The sequence below is a fragment of the Microtus ochrogaster genome, unplaced genomic scaffold (genome assembly GCF_000317375.1).
Source record: "Microtus ochrogaster isolate Prairie Vole_2 unplaced genomic scaffold, MicOch1.0 UNK25, whole genome shotgun sequence".
NCBI classification, from domain to species: domain Eukaryota; kingdom Metazoa; phylum Chordata; class Mammalia; order Rodentia; family Cricetidae; genus Microtus; species Microtus ochrogaster.
In genome coordinates, this window is record NW_004949123.1 from 2,361,412 (window position 1) to 2,384,084 (window position 22,673).

At 44.2% G+C, this 22,673-nt stretch overlaps 1 protein-coding gene across 1 annotated transcript in view; it reads left to right on the plus strand.

The window, feature by feature from the left end:
- The first annotated feature begins 511 nt into the window (after window positions 1-511).
- Window positions 512-22,673, plus strand: part of LOC101996373 (calcium-binding mitochondrial carrier protein SCaMC-1) — a 41,406-nt gene continuing 19,244 nt past the window's right edge. Inside the window, exons 1-3 of the mRNA XM_005367911.3 lie at window positions 512-1,694; window positions 16,790-16,916; window positions 21,504-21,591. Coding sequence (XP_005367968.1) covers window positions 1,512-1,694; window positions 16,790-16,916; window positions 21,504-21,591 — 398 coding nt within the window. The 5' untranslated portion in view covers window positions 512-1,511. The remainder of the gene's footprint in view (window positions 1,695-16,789; window positions 16,917-21,503; window positions 21,592-22,673) is intronic.

Sequence of the window (22,673 nt, forward strand, 5' to 3'; positions counted from 1 at the left end):
CTTTATTGTGAATCTTCACACAGAAAAAAACAAACACACGTAGGTTTCTGATGAGCACACATTGTGTAACCCCCCTCATAATCAAGGTCTTGGGAAGTCCCATCACCCCATCCCTATGCTTCCCTTTGACCTTTGATATCACACCCCTCAATAAAAATAACTCGCAACTCCACAGCTCCTGATCTGTTTCTGTCCCTATATGTATAGGTTTGTTCTTTCCAGAACGTTCAATCATGTGAGCTGCTTGCCAGAGATTACATTTCAGTACTGAGAGGCATTTCGGCGTGTGAACACAGCACTGACTCTTCTGTAGCTCTTCCACTCAGGAATCTTTCCGTTGCTCCTCAGTTGGCAAGTGTCGTCCCAAGATGAGCGGGTTTCCAGGGAGGGCCTTAGGAGCCTTTTCCAAGGAGAGGTAACAAGAGCAGATGGTGTCGGAGGGCTTTTCCTGAGGAAGGGGCTAATTCTCAAGACTACAATGTGGACACAAACAGAAGCACAGGAACGGGTTTCAGGATCATTTTTATTAACAGCAGGCAGTCCTTATCTACAGACTTAATATTCATACACTATGTTTTAAACAGACTGGTGGGGAAGGAGGTAAATTCAAGATGTTAGACCCCGGCTTTTGAAGAAACAAGTGATTTTAGTTTCTGTTCTAAATTCCCGAAGACAGCGGGATATAACCAGTTTCTACTAAGTAGAGCGATCAAAGTGAGAGGATTCCAAGAATGACATCCCGCTCGGTGGTGAGGCAGCTGTTCAAATTCTCATTTTACTGACGAAAGGCTATGCAGGGAATCAGGACTCGGATTTTCTCTCTGCAGATCCAATGTAGTTATCCTAGGAACTCTCTCACTTGAACAATAAATGCTTAAACCTCAAGGGAAGGAGCTAAAGTTTCTCTGTGTGGTGTGGGAAGGTACCCACTGTGCGCCGTCTCCCCCTCCTCTCTCCAAGGTCTCCTGGGTGACCGAAGCTCTTCTCTGAAAACAGACCTCTAGCAGGTCCCTCTGCTCCTTTTGGTCTGTTAGACCTTTTCACATTTGACTCATTGTCCCAGTTAACCACCCGTAGCCATCTTCTGGTGAACACAAGCAGCAGTTCTCCAACTCTTCCAGTCCAATGGGCCTTTGAGGCTGAGCAACCTGCCCTTCAAAACACCTCCCCGCAGGCTTTAATATGCTGGCGGCGAAGCTTGCAGTTTCGAGGGGCTTCGGACAGAACAGAAACCGGTATCAGAGTCCCTAGCAACCCATCCCTCCTGCCCGCACGTTTTGGGGGCTGGAATCTGGCCCAGCCTGTCCCAGCAGCCAAGTCAGGCCCGGGCCAGCTCCGCCCCGAGCAGCAGCTGGGCGGCCACACCCTGTGCCGAGCTGGGTTCCTGTGAGCCAGAAGCCTCGCCCCCCGACGACGTTCCGGAGTCTCTGCGGCTGCCGCCCCACCCAGCCAGGCCTCGCCACCCGGATCGCGCTCGGCCCCCCGCAGCCCGCGGTGACTTCCCCGGTACCATGCTGCGCTGGCTGCGGTCCTTCGTGCTGCCTACGGCCGCCTGCCAGGACGCGGAGCCGCCCACGCGCTACGAGACGCTCTTCCGGGCTCTGGACCGCAATGGGGACGGCGTGGTGGACATCGGAGAGTTGCAGCACGGGCTGCAGAGCCTGGGCATCCCACTGGGCCAGGACGCCGAGGAGGTGGGTCGCCAGGGGCGCTGGGGAGGCTGCCGGTGCTCCGGGACCGAGCCAGGTACCGGGAGGGCTGTGGCCTGAGGCCAGGCAAAGAGGCGGAACTATGCCCGCCAGCGGCTGGAAGAGCTCCGGAGAGTTGAATCTGGAAGGCGGCGGGTATTTTTCCAGATAAGTTAATGTTACACACTTAAAACTGCCAAGGCTTTCGTTCTGAGAGCATCTCTAGTTCTTGGTTCTTCACTTGTCCCGACCTTTGCAAACAATGCATGGCTGTTCCCCTGTCAGACTTCTTTAAATTAGGTGAAAGAGACACTTTGTGGCCCTTGGAAGTAGCTTTGTTAAAACTACCAACTAGAGTTTTGTTTCAAAAACGGGTTAAAACCAGCAGCGCTCCCTGCCGCCGCTGGTCGAGGTGGAAATGCCACATTCCCATTTTATGACATTCTAAGTTAGTGCCCTAAGTACACACATTGATCTGAAGGGTTGACCTGTTGTAAAGTAATTGTTCTTTCTCTGAGTCATGTAAATTGTGCCCCTGACATCCAGGCCCCTTGGCAGGGTGGACACACTGAACCTGGAACTTGTCCAGCCTGTTGCTGTGCAAAAGGACACTGGCTTTCCTAGCCCAAGAGGAACGTGCTTGAGTTACTGCGGGGGCCACCAACTGTTCTGTATCTATATTTAAAACTCTTTCACCGTCAATTCCTTAATAAGAGGCCTCTTCACTTTACTACAGCCTCTTAGTAAGTTAAACTTTTTAATTTTTTTTTTGGGGGGGGGTAAGTACTCATTTTGCCCAAAGTATTATTATATATCTCATTTCTGATCTCTGTTCCTTCCCCTTCTTCACACTGGCCATAGGTTTGCCTATTTAATACACATTCTGAAAGAACCAACTTTGGGTACTTTTTGCGGAGTGTGTCTATTCTACTTAATCTGGGTTGACTCATTTCCTCCTATTTCTTGAATCAAAGGTCTGACTTGCTAATCTTGAGTGATAGCATCTCTTAGCCTCTCCATAGCTGAATCTCACAGTTATGTTGAGGGTTATTTATTTATTTACTTATTTGTTTGTTTGTTTATTTATTTTTTGAGGCAGGGTTTCTCTGTGTAACAGCCCTGGCTGTCCTGGAACTCACTCTGTAGATCAACCTGGCCTCGAACTTATAGAGATCCTCCTGCCTCTGCGTCCTAAGTGCTGGGATTAAAGGCTTGTGCCACCACCGCCCTGAGGGTTAGTTGTTTTTATTATTCTCCTCCAGGTGATTTCTAGCCGCTGGTATGATTTCTTTGACTCAGGTTTCATTTTAAGTGTGCTTTAAGTTTCCTAATATGTTTTTTTGAAAATATGAACAAAGTCGACAAAGCGTCTGGTGAGATTTTAGAAAGAGAGGGATTAGCCAGGGATGATGGAGCATGCCTATAATCCCAGAACTCTGGAAGCTGAGGCAGGAGAATTGCTGCAAGTTACTGGTCAGCTTGGGCTCTATCCTCCTCTCTTCTAAGTCAAACTTGAGTGAACTGAAACACACAGCAACGACAAAAGCTTAAAACCCTGGACCCCACAATAATAACAAATCACGAGATAAAGTCTTTAATTTTTCAAAATTTATTATATATAAAACAAATTATGTAAAAACTATGTGCATTTAAATATATAGAAGAGGGCAGCTCATGTTTATCACTGGTAAGTGTATATATTTTATGCATATATAAATTATATTTTGTTCAGATGTGTAGTGTCACTATTGATGTCGTGTCTGGCGTATGATCAAACTATTCCCAGCACTAATGCACTCCTCTGCAGAAGGCTAGTAATAGCTATTTCTCAATGATGAAAGAAAAACCAATTTTCTACTTTTCATTTACAACATTTGTAAGTTTAGGAACTGTTATTTTTATAGTTAAGGGGAAGTTAGTTTTATTTTGAATAACTGGCACCTTCTCTGTGGTGTGTCTTCCTGGACCATCTTCCAGGGATGAGCTCACTGTGTACTGCTGTGTGTGGCTCCCTTACCTCATGTGTCACTACTTTTATGATTGCGAGTGGTATTACGTATTAATCAGTACGACCTCCGATAAGACCAGCACTTAGGACTGACAATTCTGTCTCTCTCACTGGATCAAAGGGATAGCAAAGGGTTTAGGGCTAGCGTCTGAAATACACTGACATGGCAGTGACCTGTCTTTTAATAATCACAAAATTAAACTTTTAATCAGTTGTGTTGCTTTGATATACACATTTATTTGTATGTGCATGCACATGTGCTTGCGTGGGAAGCGTTGCATGTCTATGAGGTCAGAGGACAGCTCATTGAGTCACTTCTCCCCTTTACAGAGTGAACTCCAGGGTGGAGCTCAGGCCTTGGTGGCAAGTGCCTTTACCCCCTGTGTTGTCCTGCAGGCCCCGCTCGTTAGTGTTTCAGTTTTCATCATAAGTAGGACCAGCTAATCAAAACCGTGCTGGGGAAAATCGGATCAACATGTAGTATGTGATACGGCAGGCGGATTCCTAGGCCGTGGGCTGACTTGTATGCCCTATTTGCTGTGGTCTGGACACACATAACTTGTCTGTGTTTCCGCTTCATGCCATTTCTCCTCACAAATGCAGTGAACAGCACCCTAGGCACATACTAGTACGATTCTTCTTCTCTTGTTTCCCAAGGCTCCTTCCCCCGTGCTGCAGGATGGCGGCTCTGGTTGGTCTGTGCTCACTCAGGGGTCCTCAGCTGACCAGGCTTCAGCTGTCCCTCCTCATGCACAGAGGAGTGGGATTTGGATAAGAGCTTCATTCAACACAGGAGTTCCTAAAACGTCTAGGCCAGGCTGATAGGGAACTAGCCAATGGTTGGGGAGAAGTGGCCCCAGCTCCAGTTCCCCACAGAATCCTGTCACTGCCTAGAGCAGCCCAGGGACGGGACAGCTTTTCGGTGTATCAGAAGGTGTCATGGCTGGAGACCGGAGGATGCCAGTCAGCTGTGTCTCCCATGCAGAATCCCTCGAAGGGGAATAATCGCTCCATCCATGGGCCATGATTCCTACAATACAGCCCTTGATAATTTTCAAGGATTCTAAAAGGATCTGGAGACCAAAGAGGTTGTTCAATGTTTCTGGGCGGAATTTTTAACAATTGTGTGATATACTACTTTATATTTATATAATATTATTGCCAATACTCTGATTGCTATTTAGCTTATTGATAGTTTCAAAACTGTGTCAAATAAAATTACATCAGAATCCGTTTGTTTTTATTTTTTGTCTCATTTGGTCCAGTTATTTTCATAAGATACATTTTTTTTAACTTTTTGAGCTTATACTGTAGTTACAATGTTTATTCCTTCCTTTTCTCCCTTCAGACTCTTCTATGCATTCCTCCTTGCTTTTCCCCAAATGTGTGTGTGTGTGTGTGTGTGTGTGTGTGTGTGTGTATGCATGTACACACACATATGTAGAAATATAACCCACCCAGTCTGTACAGTGCTACTTACTTGCTTGTTTTTTAGGGCTGACCATTTGGTATTGTGTGCTCTCCTTGGAGAAGACCATTTCTCCCACTTTTAGCATTCCTAATTTGCCTGTGTAGGGTTGAGGCCTCGTGGCCTTTTCTCCATTCACTTAAGCCTGTCTATTATCCTTGTTCAGCTCATATTTGGACAGCCATTTTCACTTTATAGATGAGATTTTGGTGAGGCTTTGTGGATGTCATTTCTGACATTGCTAGGAGACAGAATCTCCTAGCACACGCCCTGATCTTCTGGCTCTTACAGTCTTTGCTCCCCATCTTCTGCACTTTTCCTGAACCTTAGGTGTGGGAGTGTATTGTAGATGTATCTGTTAGGACTGGGCTCCACAACTCTGCAGTTTGTTTATGGTTTTCTGTAGTGCTCTCCTTGTTGAGGGGTGAACACTACAACCACACCTCTCTGTAGGTAAGTATAAGGACAGATGATTAAACTGTCAATAGGGATTATGCGGGTTTAGTAAATTAGCACTTGCAGATTCCCCTCAGATATCCATGGCTTCACTAGCACTGAGTAGTAAGCTACGTTTCCTGTTCCAGACATGTTTGCCGTCTTGTTGAGTGGGTCTTAAATCCAGTCAGAGAGTTGTTGGTTAGCACCAAGGTAGGCGTGTGTGCATCTACTGCACCCATAGGACGATTGTGCCATTCTGGTTGTTGCTGTGGTTCACAGCAAGATTGGGCGGTTGGTGGCCTTTCTCCTTTGGGAGATTGAGCGACATCTTCTGGCAGAATGAAGCCCAATCTTCAGAGAAGAGGCTTTCAGGCCAGGCCCAGTTCCTGGGCCCTGTTTCTGAAGTGCATGGTGTCTTCTGTGATAGGGATTTATCTCCACCCCTTGGAGGGAGCCAAGGACAATAGCGATAGACTGTATTTTTTTTTTTGAGTCTCTTGGCCATCACTGGCCAACTACTCAGAAGAGGCCTTCTCATGTCCAGCTAAGTGGTCCTTGGTTCTTGGAGGGAGCATTGTCATCCCAGATGAGAAAAGTTCACTGAACATATAAATGTGGATCTCTGTGAGTTCCTGGTCAGCCAGGTTTACAAACTGAGTTGCAGGACAGCCAGGGGTCAGGGTGGCTATACAGAGAAACTCAGCTTTGAAAAACCAAAAAAAAAAAAAAAAAAAAAAAGAAAACCCACCAGACAAAAGCCCAAAAACACGCCCCCAAACTCTAAATGCATATTTATACACAGAATTTCATGCTTTAGTACTAGTTTTAGGTAAATAGTTAATGGTACGATTTCATGGCTTTTTCAGACATCCTTACCGTTATTTTACCTCCTTCTGTCTTTACCTTCCCAGCTCTCTAAAAGCCCCTTTTCGTCTCTCCCCGTCAGAGCCCATGTATCCCACCATTCCTTTTACCCTCTTCTGTCTGTCTTCTGTATTTGCTTCCCTCCCCTCCCTGAAGAGCCCCCTTTCTCTTTCCCTCATCACTAGCACACTGCTGTTCCCCTCTCTAGGCTCCACCACAGCCCTGTCCTGGCAATGATCCTGTTTCACTCTTCGTTTTAGTTACTCCAGGCTACGTGCTCATATCTGAAGATCTGCAGGTACGAGCCCCCAACGAGAGAAAACTTGATGTTTGTCTTCCTGGGTCTGGGTTTCCTCAGTATGATTATTTTTAGTTCTATCCATTTACCTGCAAAATCCAAGTGTACCAGGCTTTTTTGGGGGGCCACCAACAAGCTCCTAAATCATGATGCTGAGACTTACTATTAGTTTTGAATGCTCGACCTAGCTTGGGCTCACTTTTGACTAGCTCTTTTAACTTAACTTAAATATTAACCTGTTTCTCTTTATGTTTTTTTTTTTTTTCCCCTTCAAGACAGGGTTTTTCTGTAGCTTTGGAGCCTGTCCTGGAACTCGCTCTGTAGACCAGGCTGGTCTCAAACTCATAGAGATCTGCCTGCCTCTGCCTCCCAAGTGCTGGAATTAAAGGCTTGAACCACCACTGCCCCGCTTTATCTACATTTTTTACCCCAGGGCTTTTTACCTTTTTTTCTGTATCTCTCACTTTCCTGTGGTCTCTATGTCTGTCTGGAAGCTGTCTGGCTTCTAACCCCAGTCACGTCCCCCTCTTTCTTCTCATTCTCTTATCCTTTTTTTCTCCCTCTTCTGTCTCTTTGGTGGAGTCCCGGAAGCCACTCCCTCCACAGCGCCCCAACTAAAAACAAAGGAACGAACAAACAAAAAACACAAGCTAAACTCTTCCCTGCTACTTCTTGTCAGCCAGTTGCTAAACCTGCTTCTCTGAGCCCGGGTTAATTTTATTTAACTAACACACATGCCACACGTCTTTGCATAGTTAACAAATGCAGCTTAAACAAATGTAACACAACTTTGCCTGGTTAAACAAATATCCCACAACACCCATTTTTCTATTTTATACTACTTCACCAGTATTCCGTGGTGTATATGTAGCGTATTTTCATCATCATAGGACATATTTTTGAAAAATGGAAATTGAGTTGTATATTGCTTTGAGGAAATATTGTTTTCATTGTACTCCTTGCTGACTGACAGTCTGTGCAGTTCCAAATCCATCTGGTTAGGATGCCAGTTTTTATGAGCGCTCCCAGCCTGAGAGCTGCCTTCATATTCCCACTGTTTTATTCTGTTCCTTGGGTTGACATGTGCCCTCGCACACGGCCTGCCGATTCTCATGCCAATCTCTTCCAAAATTACCCACAGACACACCCAGAAATGTTATTGCTTACCTGGTGTGTACTGATCCACTTGGTATATAAAGTTCACCAGTATGTCTGGGAAACTGGAGCCCATAAAATTCTTTAATTTGATGAAATACTTGACTGAGGCATAGTCAAGTGTTGTTTACTGTCAAGAACTGTGGAGAGGGTTGATTTGAGTACACAGGGTAAGAACTTTGGACGACTCCAAGTTTCAAGAAGCAGTTTGTCCGTTAGACAAGTATTTACTTTGAGTGGAAATCCCTATAGAGTTTCACCAAATTTTACCTCTTCGTTACAATAAATTTAGCATTTTGAAAAGAGAAAAGCTTTTTAGATTATACTATTTCTCACATTTATTGATTATTTGTGTACATATACCCATATATCATGGTGCACAGGGTGGAGTCATGTTCTCTCTCTAGGGATTGAACTCAGGTCATGAGGATTGATGGCAAGCACCTTTGCCTGCTGAGCCATTTTGCTAGCTCTAGGCTCTCATTATTTTTTTTTCAATTTTTGATACAACAAATATCCGAGTAGAATGTAGGAGAGGGGCACAAAGTACTCAATGGTTAATCGTTGGTAAGTATTCCAACATTACTAAGGGGAGAAAAAGGACTTTATGGCAGGCAATCCTGAGGCAAATGTGAAATTGTCATGCTACACTTTTGATGCTATGACCTCTGTTTTCTCTTTTAATAATTTATTCACTGAGAATGTCCTACAGGGATACAATGCGTCTTAATATTCACCTCCACACCCTCTCTTCAACGTCCCTTAGCCTTCTCGTCAGTATATTTCCCTTTCAGCTCCAACTCCTCTTTTATGTAATCAACTAATAAATGCAGCCATATATGAATGGGGGTGGGGTCATCCCACTGACATGGGCAACCTCCCTGTGGCCACCCCCTAAAGAAAAGTGATTCTGCCTCCATCAGCAGCTGTTATCTGTCAATAGCTCCTCAGCTAGGGGTGGACCCTCAGGGACCCCTCCTACTCCATGCTTGTATTTCTAATGGGCTTGTTATTATGCAGGCCTTGTGCAGGTAACCACAGCTGCTGAGTTCATGTTGGGAGATTGGCATTTCCCAGCACTTCCTTCTACCTCCAGCTCTTATATTCTTTGTGCCCCTGCTTCCATGATGTTCCTTGAGCCCCTGACTATGAGTTACAAGAGAAACCTCATGTAAGATCTCCTAAGACTTGGGGTTACCAGGATATGGACCTGAGTCCCCTACAAAAGCAATCAGTGCTCTTAACTGCTCTCTCCAGCCCCACAAAAGCAGGTTTTGTTGTCTGTGGGGAATGGGCCTCCTTTGTGTGCTGTAGAGAACACAGAGTCACAACTGACATATTTGGGTAGAGAATACACCTCTCTAGGAGGTACCACATGACCACACGAAAAAGACCAAAGTTCTGACCAAGATAATAAGGAAAGCCAACTGACAGCATTTTCAAGATTAATGGAAGAATAAACAAGGTTGATAGTATCATGCTATAATTAGCAAGTATTTTATCAAATATCTCTTCACTTTTGAAAATTGCTTTGGTTATTATTTGTTTGTTGGTTTTTATGTATTTAACCAACTAATATACAGCAATGATGGATACGGTGATGGCTCGTTCCTCTTGGCCTTGTCCACTGCTGCTTCTCCAGCTTAATGGACATTTTCTTACACTGTTCAGTAACACCAACTAAATAAAAATCTTTGCACCAGGGTTTGGGGTGATTTTTAATAATTTCCACCTTATATTTGAACTTTCTAGGAATTAAATAACTTGACTAAAACCCTGAAGTTAGCAACTGGTAAAAGTGTTTAACTTTGTCTAATCAATTCCAGAGCCATACCATGACTAAGCTAACACATGATAAACAATGATCCTTATTTAACAGTGAACCTCATTCAATCTTTAAAGCCAGAAAATCCTTTTGCTGTTTTCATAAATCCAATCAGTGACCTCTACTTCACTGTTTGAAAGGTAAGACTTAGAACTCAGAGTGGAGAAGAGAAGTTAAGTAACATTTTACAGAATGTTGCTTTGTGGAAGCTTATTTATCTACATGTGAAATATCTAGAAAAATAAATAAATGATTCTGAAATTTTTAGGGTAAGAGTGAGAAGATATTTCATTCAACAATCATGATAATTAACCAGGAAGAATGGGAGAAATCCAAGGCAGAAAAGTAAAATAAAAAGATAAACATACGCTGGACAGTAGTGGTGCATGCCTTTAATCCCAGCACTCAGTAGGCAAAGGCAGGCGGATCTCTGTGAGTTTGATGCCAGCCTGGTCTACAGAGCAAGTTCTAGGACAGGTTCCAAAGCTACACCAAGAAACCCTGTCTCGAAAACAAACCAAACCAAAACAAAACAAAGAAATAAGCATAATTGCTGTGGCAAAATCAGGGAACACAGGCTGTTGGGAATTTGGGAACTGACTAGGCTTTGAATACTCCCCTGGAGAAGGCCATATTAGACTATAAAGGAGTCTTCCTCTTCATTTTTCTCTTTCAGAGGATTTATTTCTACAAAGAAGAGGTAACATTAGCTTTTAGAATATAAACTTGGGGACACACACACAAGATACTGATTTTGTATATTAGAACATTAGATGTGAGCGTTGCTAGAATTCCCGTTTCTTATTCCATAACCTCCGTGCCATGATGCCCTCAAAAGTGTCTCTCTATTATAAAGTTTCAGATAGTTGAATATTAGTGGAGTCTGAAGCTTAGTAGGCCAACATTTGTATAGTGTGTGTGTGTGTGTGTGTGTGTGTGTGTGTGTGTGTGTGTGTGTGAAGGCTTGGGCTAGGTCCCTAACACTACAAAAAGGGAGGGATACTAATCTAGCATCTCCATTATTCAGAGAGAAATTATAATTATCTCAGTGGGGTTAAAACCTGAGGAAAAAAATCAAAGCAAAGCAATGAACTTTGCTAAACTGTTGTTTTGCATTCAATTCTATTCCATATGTGATTGTGAAAGCATAAAATGTCCTTTTGAAAAGAAAAGAATGAAAAATTACAGACTAGAGAACCTGGATTATCCCTGAGCTCACTTTACCCCATTGAACCATTCTTGATATCGAGTCCCCAAGACGTTCATCATCTAGTGCATGTGACACCACATCTTTAGTATATGTGAAGGCATGTGTGCACATGTGTATGGAGGCCAGAGGTCAGTGTGGGCTGTCTTCCTCTATTGCTCTTCACCGTATCCTGACCCAGGAGCTCATTGCTTGACTAGACTGCTGGGCACCGAGACCTGGAATCTTCTGTTTTTGAATTTCCAGTACTGCTATTACAGGAGTGTGCTACCATGCCCAGCTTTCTATGTGATGCTGGGGGTCCAAACACAGATCTCCACACTTCTACAGCAAGCACTGAGCCCTTGGCCTTATGGCATATCTTAAAGGTATCCTTACCTAAGCCCGTAGTCATCCACATGTGCTTATATGGAGAGCTCCGCCTATTAGCCATCTTCACACGGTAGAAGAAGCAAGTGAGGTCACTGGCTATTACGAGGGCCCTGATCCCATTCACAAGGGCTCCACTTTTGTGAACTAACTACTCACAAAAGCCCTGCTTCTGGATCCCATACATAAGGTGAGTTAGCATCTGCTTGGAAGCTGAGTGATACAAGCATTTTGTCCATACTGCGATCTTCTCAGCTTCGAGGTCCCAGGCTCCTATGAATCCAAATGTCTCCTAAGAAATTCACAGTAGGAGCTCTGCCTGTGAAATTATGGCAAAAAGCTTAGTCTTAAAATTGCCTGGAGCTTCTCAAGCTAACTGAGCACATTTATTCAAATTGCTAGCATGAACCTGGGTTCAGGAACACCTGATTCTCTCCAGCCCCAAACCATCTCTGTCTTCCATACACTCATAAAATATAGCCACAGAAATAGTGTGGATCAAAGAAAGACCCCTCCCAATGTAAATTCATCCTGGGTATGCTTCCCTTTATTGTTTTATTATTTTGCATTTCAGAAGTAGAGGATGCTGTACTGTTTCAACGTCTTCTAAGCCTAAGTTAGATTTCCTTGACCCTGCTTCTGCATTGAACTATGTTACTCATGACTTCCACGTCAAGACATTAAATTTCAGACGATTCCCTCCATCTCCAGTGTCCTAACTGTTCTGATGTTCAGCAGAGTATTTCAGAGAATACCCAAATTTTGGGACTGTCTTTTAAAATGTTCTAGTCTAATCTTTGACTTAAAGACAAAACAAAAAGCTAGAAAGAAGGTGCAGAAGGAGAGATGGGTGAGGGCAGAGGAGAATTGAGAAACCTGTGGGAAATTAGTAGTGACAACACATTGTCCTCTGTTCCTCCGACCAGCACGACTCCCAGCCATCTGTATCACCAGGTCCAGGGGACTCGGTGCCCAGTCTTGAAATGCTCCAGCACCAGCACACAAGAAAGGCACACAAATGCACAAGCACATCCCCATCAAATAAATACATCTAAAAGTTCAAATCCTCTTTTGTGAGACAATTCATTCACAATTGGGCCACAGGTTTTGTGAAACAGCCTTCCGTGTTAGCCCCTGCTCAACAGCTCTTGGGAAATACCTATTGCAGAGCTTACAGCAGTACCTATGTTTAACTGTGGTGCACCCTCCTCCTTGAGGGAATCTGTCTAGGCTTTGTGATGCTCTTTGTCTTGCTCTCAGCACTTGGTATGATGAGAAGAATAGAGCTAATGGAGGATGGCAGAATTAAATTTTCTATTTTAATATCTAATTAAAATACTTATTTTTGAGTGAAGGTCTCATTACGCGTTATCTCAGGCTGGCCTAGCATTGAGGAGCCTTCCGTCTGGGGCTCAAGCATCCGGTGCCGTCTCACTGTCCATTTGTGTTATCATTTGAAAAATTGTTCAGTTTGAAAAACAAGCAATGTAAAAGCAGGGAGTCTTTCCGCGGAACTGCATTTCCACACTTTTCCTGGAGCGGGATGAGGGGCCGCAGATGTGTGAACCGGGGGTTCAGGGCTTCCCATGGCTCAGGACGGTGGGCATTGAAAAGCCACAGATAATACTAACAGTCTCTCCTGCCTTCTCGTTGGAGTCCAGCTGCCTTAACCCCTGGCCATTTGTGGATTATCCTCTGGGTCTCAACTGGTGCCCAGATGGAGAAATTTTGCCCCCAGAATCACTATAGATTTTGTGTAAAAATAAAAGATAAAAAAATCAGGGGTGGGAAGTGGAGATGGAGGGGGGAACACAGAAGAAAAGATCCACACGGGCTAATTTTTCTTTATTTTCAGTCTTTTTTTAATTGATCATTTTTTAAAAATTTATTTTACACACCAACCACAATTTCCCCTCCCTCCTCTCCGCTAGCCCCCCCCCCCCCCCGCCTCTCTTCTATCCGTCCGCCCCCCCCCTCCATTCCTCCTTCCTCTCCATTCAGATGGGGTAAGGCCTCCCACGGGAGTCAACAAAGCAAGGCACATCAGGTTGAGGCAGGACCAAGCTCCACCCCCTTGCATCAAGGCTGAACAAGGCATCCCCACCATAGGGAATAAATTCCAAAGAGCCAGCTCATGCATCACGGACAGATCCTGGTCTCGCTGCTACAGTCCCCACAAAAGATCAAGCTATACAACTGTCACCCCAATGCAGAGGGCCTCGGTCGGTCCCATGCTGGCTTCCTAGCTGTCCGTTTTCAGTCTTTATGACCGTCAGCCTGGTGCACTTCACCCCTAAAAATAATCCTCTTCTTAGGACAACCTGCTTATAACTAAAAATATAGACCCTACCCGAAGCTCGGTGGTGGAGCAGTTAGTGATTTTCTAGCATGTGCATGTTTGAACACATTCCTTCCCCAGCATCCCAGAAAACAATAACAAGTCGCAAACCACACACAGTTTTCCAAAAGTGGTTGGGTGACCTCTGCGACTGTCCGCAGATCTCAGAGCAATAGCCCAGTTCCACTCTATTCTCGCGTTTTTTTTTGTTTTTTTTTTTTTCAAAACAGACCAAACAAAGCAAGACAAAATACAAACTTCTCCTTTAGATGGTCTTGCGCTGGGGTCTCTGAAAGTGGTGGCAGGGCATGGCTGGTTCTGTCTTGGCTCCTGTAGAACCTAGAGTGGAGGCAGGACCTCCTGCCCGTGGACTCGGGGGCGGAACTCGGTTCCGGAGTAGCCCACTGGTTCTTGCCCTGCGCGTGCCCCGGCAATCTCGGGACGGTTAGGATGAGGCTTTCTCATTCTGATGCGGTAACCCCTGCAGATGCTTTGCCTTCGTCCTTCTCTCTCACTGTGGGCAGACATACTCTTTGTCCTATCCCAGGGACTTCGTCCCCTGGGGGACTCAGAGGGCCATAGCAGGGGTTACCCTGGCCGCAGGAGACATTGCACATGGATTCCCTCTACGAAGATCTTTTTTGGTATCTGGACCATGATGAAGATGGAGCTGTGGACCTCTTTGAATTTCAGGAAGGCCTGCAGGATTTAGGGGTCACTCTTTCTCTGGAGGATGACGAGGTGGGCTTCATGAAGCTCAGATTGATATGGGGTCAGGACCTCTGGAGAGGCCTCCTGAGGCAGAATGGAGTCATAGTTTAGACGTTCTCAAACTTGACCTGGTCCTTTGAGGTGCCGCTGGACTAGTATTGCTTCTGTTTATTAAGAATCCTCCAGGGGCTAGGGATGTAGCGGGCAGGTAGAGGGCTTGATTCGATCACCAGTACCTTATACGCCATTGTGGTGGTGCCAGCCTCCATCCCAACACCGAGGATGGGGAGGCAGGATGATTAGAAAAAGTTCAAGGTCATCCTCGCAGCGAATATCTTCAAGAGTATTTCTCAGTTTTCCTTATGGCTATAATAAAATTTCCAGCTTCTGATTGCTTTTGCTATTGGCTACAGTTCTGTTTTATGGGGACTACTCGTTCTGTGTTCTCCCATCACCAGAGGCCTGGGTTAGTAGCTTTGGCACCTCTTAGTTACTTTTCTACTGCTGTGAAGAGACCCTGTGAGTCAGAAAACTCATAAAAGCATTTAGTTGGGGACTTGCTTACAGTCTCAGAGGGTGAAACGATGACCCGTGTGGGGGGGAGCCTGGCAGCAGGCAGATAGGCAGGAACTGGAGAAGTAGCTGAGAGTTTACATCTTATCCAAAATTTGGAGGCAGGAGAAAGAACTGCCTGGGAATTACATAAGCTCCTAAAACTTCAAAGCCCACCCTCAGGGATGCACCTCCAACAAGGCCACACCTCCTTCCCAAACAGGGTGGACCAAGCATCCAAATATATGAGGTTATGGAGGCCATCCTTCTTCAAACCACCACAGCAGAAGGGACCAAGATGTGCCTTGGTTTAGAGGACTGGAACATTCACTCCACATGTGTTTGGGGGCTCAGTGGCGGTTGGGAGCAATTTTGTTTTGTTTCTGTTCTAAGTAAGACCCATCCACATTCTAATAGCTGTGCAGATGGTTGGAGTCTTTCTTTTACGCTTCCGTATGTCGGCCAGCTATCTTTGAAGTTGATTCCATATGCCCATCACTACACTGTGGTTTCTTTGTCTTTTGCTGTGACTGGGATAAACGTTTCTCAAAGGTGTTCCTTTTAATGACCTGGCACTCAGCCAGTGATTCTATTGGGGGCTGGTGCTGGAACTTCTAAGAGGTGTGTCTTAAAGGTGGCAACTTCAAGAGTTGGAAATCTCCCATATGGAGGTGGATGTTGGGACCCTGGTCCCTCTTCTTCCAAAATGTGATGTGTATTTGTTTATTTGATACCAATTAACCTTTTAGAAGGAATCCAGGATCTCATCATAAACAGCTTAAGTTCTTCGAAACCCACTTATTCCTTTTTAACATTTTATTTTCCTGCAAATCTTTTTTGGCAAAATGTGTGAGGCTTAGCATGTCCATTGATTTTTGGGTGCACATTCATTTCAAAGCCAAGGGAGAGCTGTTCCCAGGGCTCCGGACCAACCACATGGAACATTATTTTAAAAGAATTCCTGGGTTTCTCCTCAGGTAAAGGCCACATCAAAGAAGTTCTAATGTGTGGGTTCTCATATGTCTGCAGAAGAAATATCATTCAGATGGACTGAGAATTCAATTATCTTTTTAAGATAGAAGTTTACATTGTATAGTGTGAGGTGCAAAAGATACTTTTTTATCAGAAAAATAAGAAATCTGAAGGGATAATTTTCTTTTGTCATTCTACAAGTAGGGGAGACTGAATATGCAAGCAGACCACGGTAGGATCATAAATAAAAATAGACATTGATTCAGAATCTACAGTCAGGAAACCTTGACCTTACAACTGTCAGGCTTGGAGGAAGATGCTTGATGTCTCTGTCTCCACTGATAGTCCAGGAAGCTGCACAATAGCATCGGTAAAAGCCTCTCCTCTCCCCCAATGGCCAGGACTTGATTAATCTAAGGGACAGTTCTCTTAATTTTTGTTCCCATTTTCAATTTGGGATTCATTAAGAACAGCTATGCCTTCCCATAAATCCACACTGGATCCCGCTGCTGCCTCGCCAGCCTGTGCCCACCTCTTCATATGCCAAATCTTCCCTTTTCTGTTACAGAGCTTCCTGTAGGGGAAGCCCCGTCTTTGGGTCCATATAAAACATGGATGAAGCAAGCTCAGAAGACATGGCCCTGGGTTTTGCCTTTATTTCCACAGAGGGAATTATAAGGCAATTCAAAAGAGAAGCCTTAGTCTTCGTGTAATTATTAAATTGGCACCATCCGCTGCCTGTGAAACTCTGGGAATCTTAACCACAGGAAAGATTGCGGAGCTATGCCATATTGGATACTAACACAGCTGGCCCAAACTGGAAGTCAATACACAGTTAGTCTTTACTTTAGCCCATGCTAACAATAAGGTCTCTCTCTCTCTCTTTTTTTCTGTAGAAAATTTTTGTTACTGGGGACATCAACAAAGATGGGCAGCTGGATTTTGAAGAATTTATGAAATACCTGAAAGACCATGAGAAGAAAATGAAGTTGGCATTTAAAAGTTTGGACAAGAATAATGATGGTGTGTCCCGTTGTCACTTCTTATGCAAAGTTGCCTTTACGCTTTCCACGTCTAAGATATAATCATTCCAGATGACTGTTGTTTGTGTAAGGGTTTATTTTGTTGATGTGATCGAGAGTTCATGTTTTTGTTCATTTTTTAAAAAAGATTTTATTTTCTTTTAGTTGTACGTGTGTGTGCGTGCACGCATGCTCACGCAGGGTTATTGCACATGAGTACAGGTGCCTGCAGACCCCCTGAAGCTGTAGTTATAGGTAGTTCTGAGCCAGCCAGCATGTGTGCTGGGGACTGAACTTGGGTCCTCTGTGAGAGCACTGAATGCTCTTAATCACTGAGACATCTCTCCAGCCTTGAGCCCATATTTTTCGTGAAGAAAATTTATAGTAGCTTTTTTCTGTTGAATTAAAATTTGCCATACAGTATTAACCATTGAGATCATGCTCATTTCACTTAAAGTTGTAGTTTAAAATAATAATTATTTATTGTTCTTCCAATAAGAGGTATTTATTTTTCCGCATACAGGCATGGCTTGTGTATTGTAAAATAATAAAAATTCATCTTACATTTTATAGTCTCTTTGAAAGATTAATTTAGATAATCCCTAATCATAAAAATGAGAATAGCTCAGCATTAGTCTTTACCTTCTGGCCAGGATGGCATTGCCTTGCTTAAAGTAGTAGTTTGGGAATAGAGTCCCAGGTAAGTAGGAAGAAAATCAGCAGTGGAAAAACACCAGACCCATGTCCAGAGGCAACCATTGACAGGAAGGATGAATTCAAAAAGATTATAATGCAACTCTAAACCTTTCCCAACCCCTAATGAATGGTTCAATTCACAGACTTGTTATTCAAGAAAGAAGTTGAATAATAGATTGAAAAAAGTATCATTCTTTTCAAGGGTTGGTATAAAACATTTCAATAAAAATCTAGGTTATAGATATTTTAACTATGTGGGTTATATAGTCTGAGTTGTGGTTGTGTCTCAGCCAAAGACAATATGTAGGCAAATTATATGGTTGTGTTCAAATAAAACTTCGTTTAGAAAGTCAACAGACCTTATTTGGATCGACAGTTATAATGTACTAACTAATGATTTAGATTGAACATTAACTTAAAATCAAATTCCTTCAAATAACCAAACCTTATAGATGGTTTTGTTGACGGCTCACAACAGCTACGAGCTCAGTGTGTGGTGGAGGTGGGGGCTGTAGCCGCCAGTAAACCTTGCATTATGTATATTGCCCTCAAGCCCGAGGTCAATCCTCAGGCAAATCCAGTTTTTTATTTTTTAATTTTTTTCGAGACAGGGTTTCTCTGTAGCTTTGGTGCCTGTCCCGGAACTAGCTCTTGTAGACCAGGCTGGCCTCGAACTCCCAGAGATCCGCCTGCCTCTGCCTCCTGAGTGCTGGGATTAAAGGTGTGCGCCACCACTGCCCGGCTAAATCCAGTTTTTAAAAATGAACTCTCTTTCCTGCATGTAAACTTCTATCCTGACTTGGATCCTCTGCAGTCCAGTTGCAGAGACAATGTTGTCTGTGTGTTGTTAACAATCTCAGGACCAGCTACTATGTGACAGGTGCTCAGCCACCTGTAGACGAAGACTGCTCATTTGTCTCCTGGCTATCCAGACCCGAATAATCACACAGAAACTATATTGATTACAACACTGCTTGGCCAATAGCTTCAGTGTCTTTATAGCTAGCTCTTACATCTTAAATTAACCCATTTCTTTTAATCTGTGTATGGCCATGAGACTGTGGCTTCCAGTAAGTTTCCAGCCTCGCGTCTTTCTCCTTAGGCAGCTAAATGGCATCTCTCTGACTCCACCTACTCTCTCTATATATCCCTTCCAGCCTGGTTATATTCTGTTCTACCATTGGCCAATTAAGGCAACACATACACAGAAGGACATCCCACATCAGCCACCTAGTACATAAATTGTCCTCCCCAGAAAACTAGAATTAAACCATAGGAAATAGAGGTGAAATTTTAACAATACATATTTCATAAATGTAGACAGCTCCCCCTCCACTTATGACTTCATATATATTTTCAAACAATTTACCATTATAGGCTCATGTTTTTGTTTATAAGGATCCCTTAACATTAACATATGTAGTCTATTTTCTCATTATTTGTGGATTTTGTACTGGTGAATATTACTACTTGCTAAAATTTAGCCTCAGAATTAATCCAAAGATGTGTATTCCAGTTGTTCATGGCCATGCAGAGAAGAGCAAAAACCTTGAATCATTGAACATAGATACTTTTAGTTGAGACATAATAAGGATAAAGTGATATTCTTGATTCTTAAAACATAAGGTGACATTGTTCTTTATTTTAACTCTCAGACTGTAAGCAACTGTCTCAAGATCTGTTTTGTGCATTTTGTTTGCATCTTTGTACATTGTTTGGTGGATAATTTTACTTTATAAAATGCTCCCCATACATGGTGCTAGTCCAAGTCCAAGAGTGCCATGGGGTATGCCATGCAGAATGCAGATTTCTTAGAACCATTTTCCAAGGGTTCGATGTCAGTGAATGAACAGCACACAGTCATGAGGTGTCTGGACAAACACGAGGTAACCTTAGGTCAGTGGATGACAACGCTGTGATAGAGGCTCTCAGGAACCTGCACCCAAATCCCCTGCAGGATCAGTGGTTTTGCGTTTGCTAATTCAGTGTCTGCAGTAACTTTACAGAGCACAGCCGCTGTGCAGTGGACCACTGAGTCTTTTAAGAGTGCAGCCCAGGTTAGCCTCAGATTCTTGGCTATCCTCCTGCTTTCACCTCCTCAACGCAGGGATCGCAGGTGAGCCACTTCCCCCTGGCGAGACCATTTCTTGGTGTGATTTGCCTTTGGATGGATTAAACCAACTTAGTCTATAACCCTTAGGTAGAGAGAAGCAATTGTGGGGCCTTCTGTCTGAAGACCAGAAAAGGAAATATGAATGTTTAAGTCAGGTCACTCAGGAATTTAATACCGGTACAAGAAGCTTGTCAAAGCGGCCACGAGATGGTTACTAGGAGGCGTACAGATGTAACTCTATGTTTACTGCTAGAAACTAAAGCTTTGTGAGAAGTCTTGAATTTATGGGGGGGGGGGAGTCTGTCCTTTCCCCGATCCCTACTCTGTCCTGAACTGCAGGAGACTGAACCTCCTTGGGCTTTGGTGATCCCACCACTGGAGTGTTTATTTCATGGTTGATTTTTAGTGTACCTGAGTACTTATATTCCTATTGTATAATCATTTTGTAAGAGTGCTGGTTTTCCCTTCCCTTCTTCCCTGGGAGAATAAAAACTTATGGGTACTCAAAATAAGAAGATAAAAGGGAAAAAGAGAGAGAGAGAAAGAGAGAGAGAGAGAGAGAGAGAGAGAGAGAGAGAGAGAGAGAGAGAGAGAGAGAGAGAGAGAGAGAGAGAGAGAGAGAGAAGAAGAAGGAGGAGGAGGAGGAGGAGGAGGAGAAGAACAAGAAGAACAAGAACAAGAGCCAGGTGATGGTGGCACATGCCTTTAATCCCAGCACTCGGGAGGCAGAGGCAGACGGATCTCTGTGAGTTCGAGACCAGCCTGGTCTACAGAGCTAGTTCCAGGACAGGCTCCAAAGCCACAGAGAAACCCTGTCTCGGAAAACCAAAAAACAAAAAAAAAAAGAACAAGAACAAGAAGAAGACACAACAACGACGACTACTATATGGCCTAGGAGATTGCTGGGAGGGATACGAAGCACTTCACTGTAGAAATGATGTCCCCTCTGCCCCCCTCCCACCATTGTCCAGAGTCTCCTGCCATTGTCCTTTCTCTGAGTGGTCTCCTTCAGCATCCTGTCACTTCTTTAGGTTCCTCACTCAGAGGGTGTCTTCCTTCCCCCTGTCCCTTGTGTGTCCCTTTTCCCTGAGGAGCTTGCCGTCCACACTGCGTGGTTGCAGAACCTCTTACTGTGCATGGTTTCAGCCGTGCCAGGCCTCACAAGTATGTGAGCCCCTTGAGGGGAAAGCAGGGCGCTTGTGTTCATGGTGTGTTCTGTTTCCTCTCTTCCGCTTTTCCCTAATTTATTCCATCTGCAGAGTCTTCAGGCTCCCCTTGGATTATTTTTTTCCCTCTTCCATTGCTTTTCTCTCCTCATTGTCTTTTTCCACTGAGATTTCTCAGAAGTCTGTGTTCTTTCGTTCAATTCCTTATTTCTTGCTCTCTTTTACTTGGCCACATGTGACTCCTCATTAATTAAATGCCCCTTTACTTATTAAAATGCAGATATGGGCCCTTTTAAATGAGCAGTTCCTGGTTTAATGGCGTTTGTCTTGTAGACGGTCAGGATTTAGATCGCCCTCCTACTGCTCCTCACTCTCATCACCCAGCAAGGATGGGAGCTTTTGGCCTACACTTGGAGGAATATCACTGTTTATCCACTAGGCTTATGAATCAAATAGTATGTGTGCATTTTAAGGTCTCTGTGAACAATTGAGTACCGATGCCACAATATGCATTTAAGATCACTGGCTTGCCTGAATGCTTTGCTTCGCTGGCATGGTTCAGAAGTGTTCTCAGATTCCGAGCCTGACCTGACACTGTTTTCATTGTTTGAAGGGAAAATCGAGCCTTCCGAAATTGTCCAGTCTCTCCAGATGCTGGGTTTGCATATTTCTGAAAAGCAAGCAGAGCTGATTCTCCAAAGGTGAGCTCTCTGTCAAACTGACAGACTTCTTTAACATCTCGTCTTCCATGCTGGTCTCTAAGGGCCCTATCAACTGCCTTCCTGCATCTCAGTGTATCTCATTACCTTCACGTACTGTCTTTCCCTCCTCCGTTCCCATTTTGTTCTTATGTAAACACACTATCTGCAGGGCAGGGATGGCAGAGGGGTGCTTAAACTGGACTGGCTGGTTGTTGCAAGGCTTCGCGAGCACGGGGACAGCAGGGATTCTTGTGTCTAGAGATAGGAGCTAAGGGGTTTTAGTGTTGCTTTAAACATTTACTCTATTTTATGCGTAATTGGTGTTTTGTCTGCCTGTGTGTGTGTGTGTGTGTGTGTATGTGTGTGACTTGCATATCTTGTGCCTGTGGAGTACAGAAAGGTGTCAGGTCCCCTGGAACAGGCCGAGAGGGGAAAGAGGCAGATGGGGGACAGAAAGCTTTGTCAGCCCATGAGCATGAATGGAGACAGCCCTCCGGGAGACAGATTTCAGTGACTCAGCTCAATTTCATCCCAGAATCTAAGGACTATGTGGGATTTGTAGACAAACCCTAATTTGCATTAGTGGCACACTCCTCTCACAAGGCCTCCTAAGTGGCAGCAGGGTCCTATGGCAGAGCCCCTAGGCACAAGTCTCAGCAGGGATCTTTGCCAGAGATCAAGCTAAAGATGAATCAGGCGGCTGGTTTAGAGACAGCTTTTAGATAAGCCAGTCCTCCAGGCCCGGGTACATTCTCCAGATAAGGGCAGGTAGAAAGCAGGAAGCAGGGAGGGGTTCCCGGTTGCTGAGCTGTTGAGATAAGCTGCTGCTAAGCCTCCGGGAGGCTGCGACCTCTGACCAGCCAGCGATGCTCAATGCTGTGAGCCACCTGGTGTGGGCTGGGTCCTGAGCCCAGGTCCTCTGGAAGAACATGGTGCTTTTAACCACTGAACTATCTCCCCAACCTCAGGCTAATAGTTTTTAAATCAAGCTTTTTTCTTTCTTTCTTTCTTTCTTTCTTTCTTTCTTTCTTTCTTTCTTTCTTTCTTTCTTTCTTTCTTTCTTTCTTTCTTCTTTTTTATTT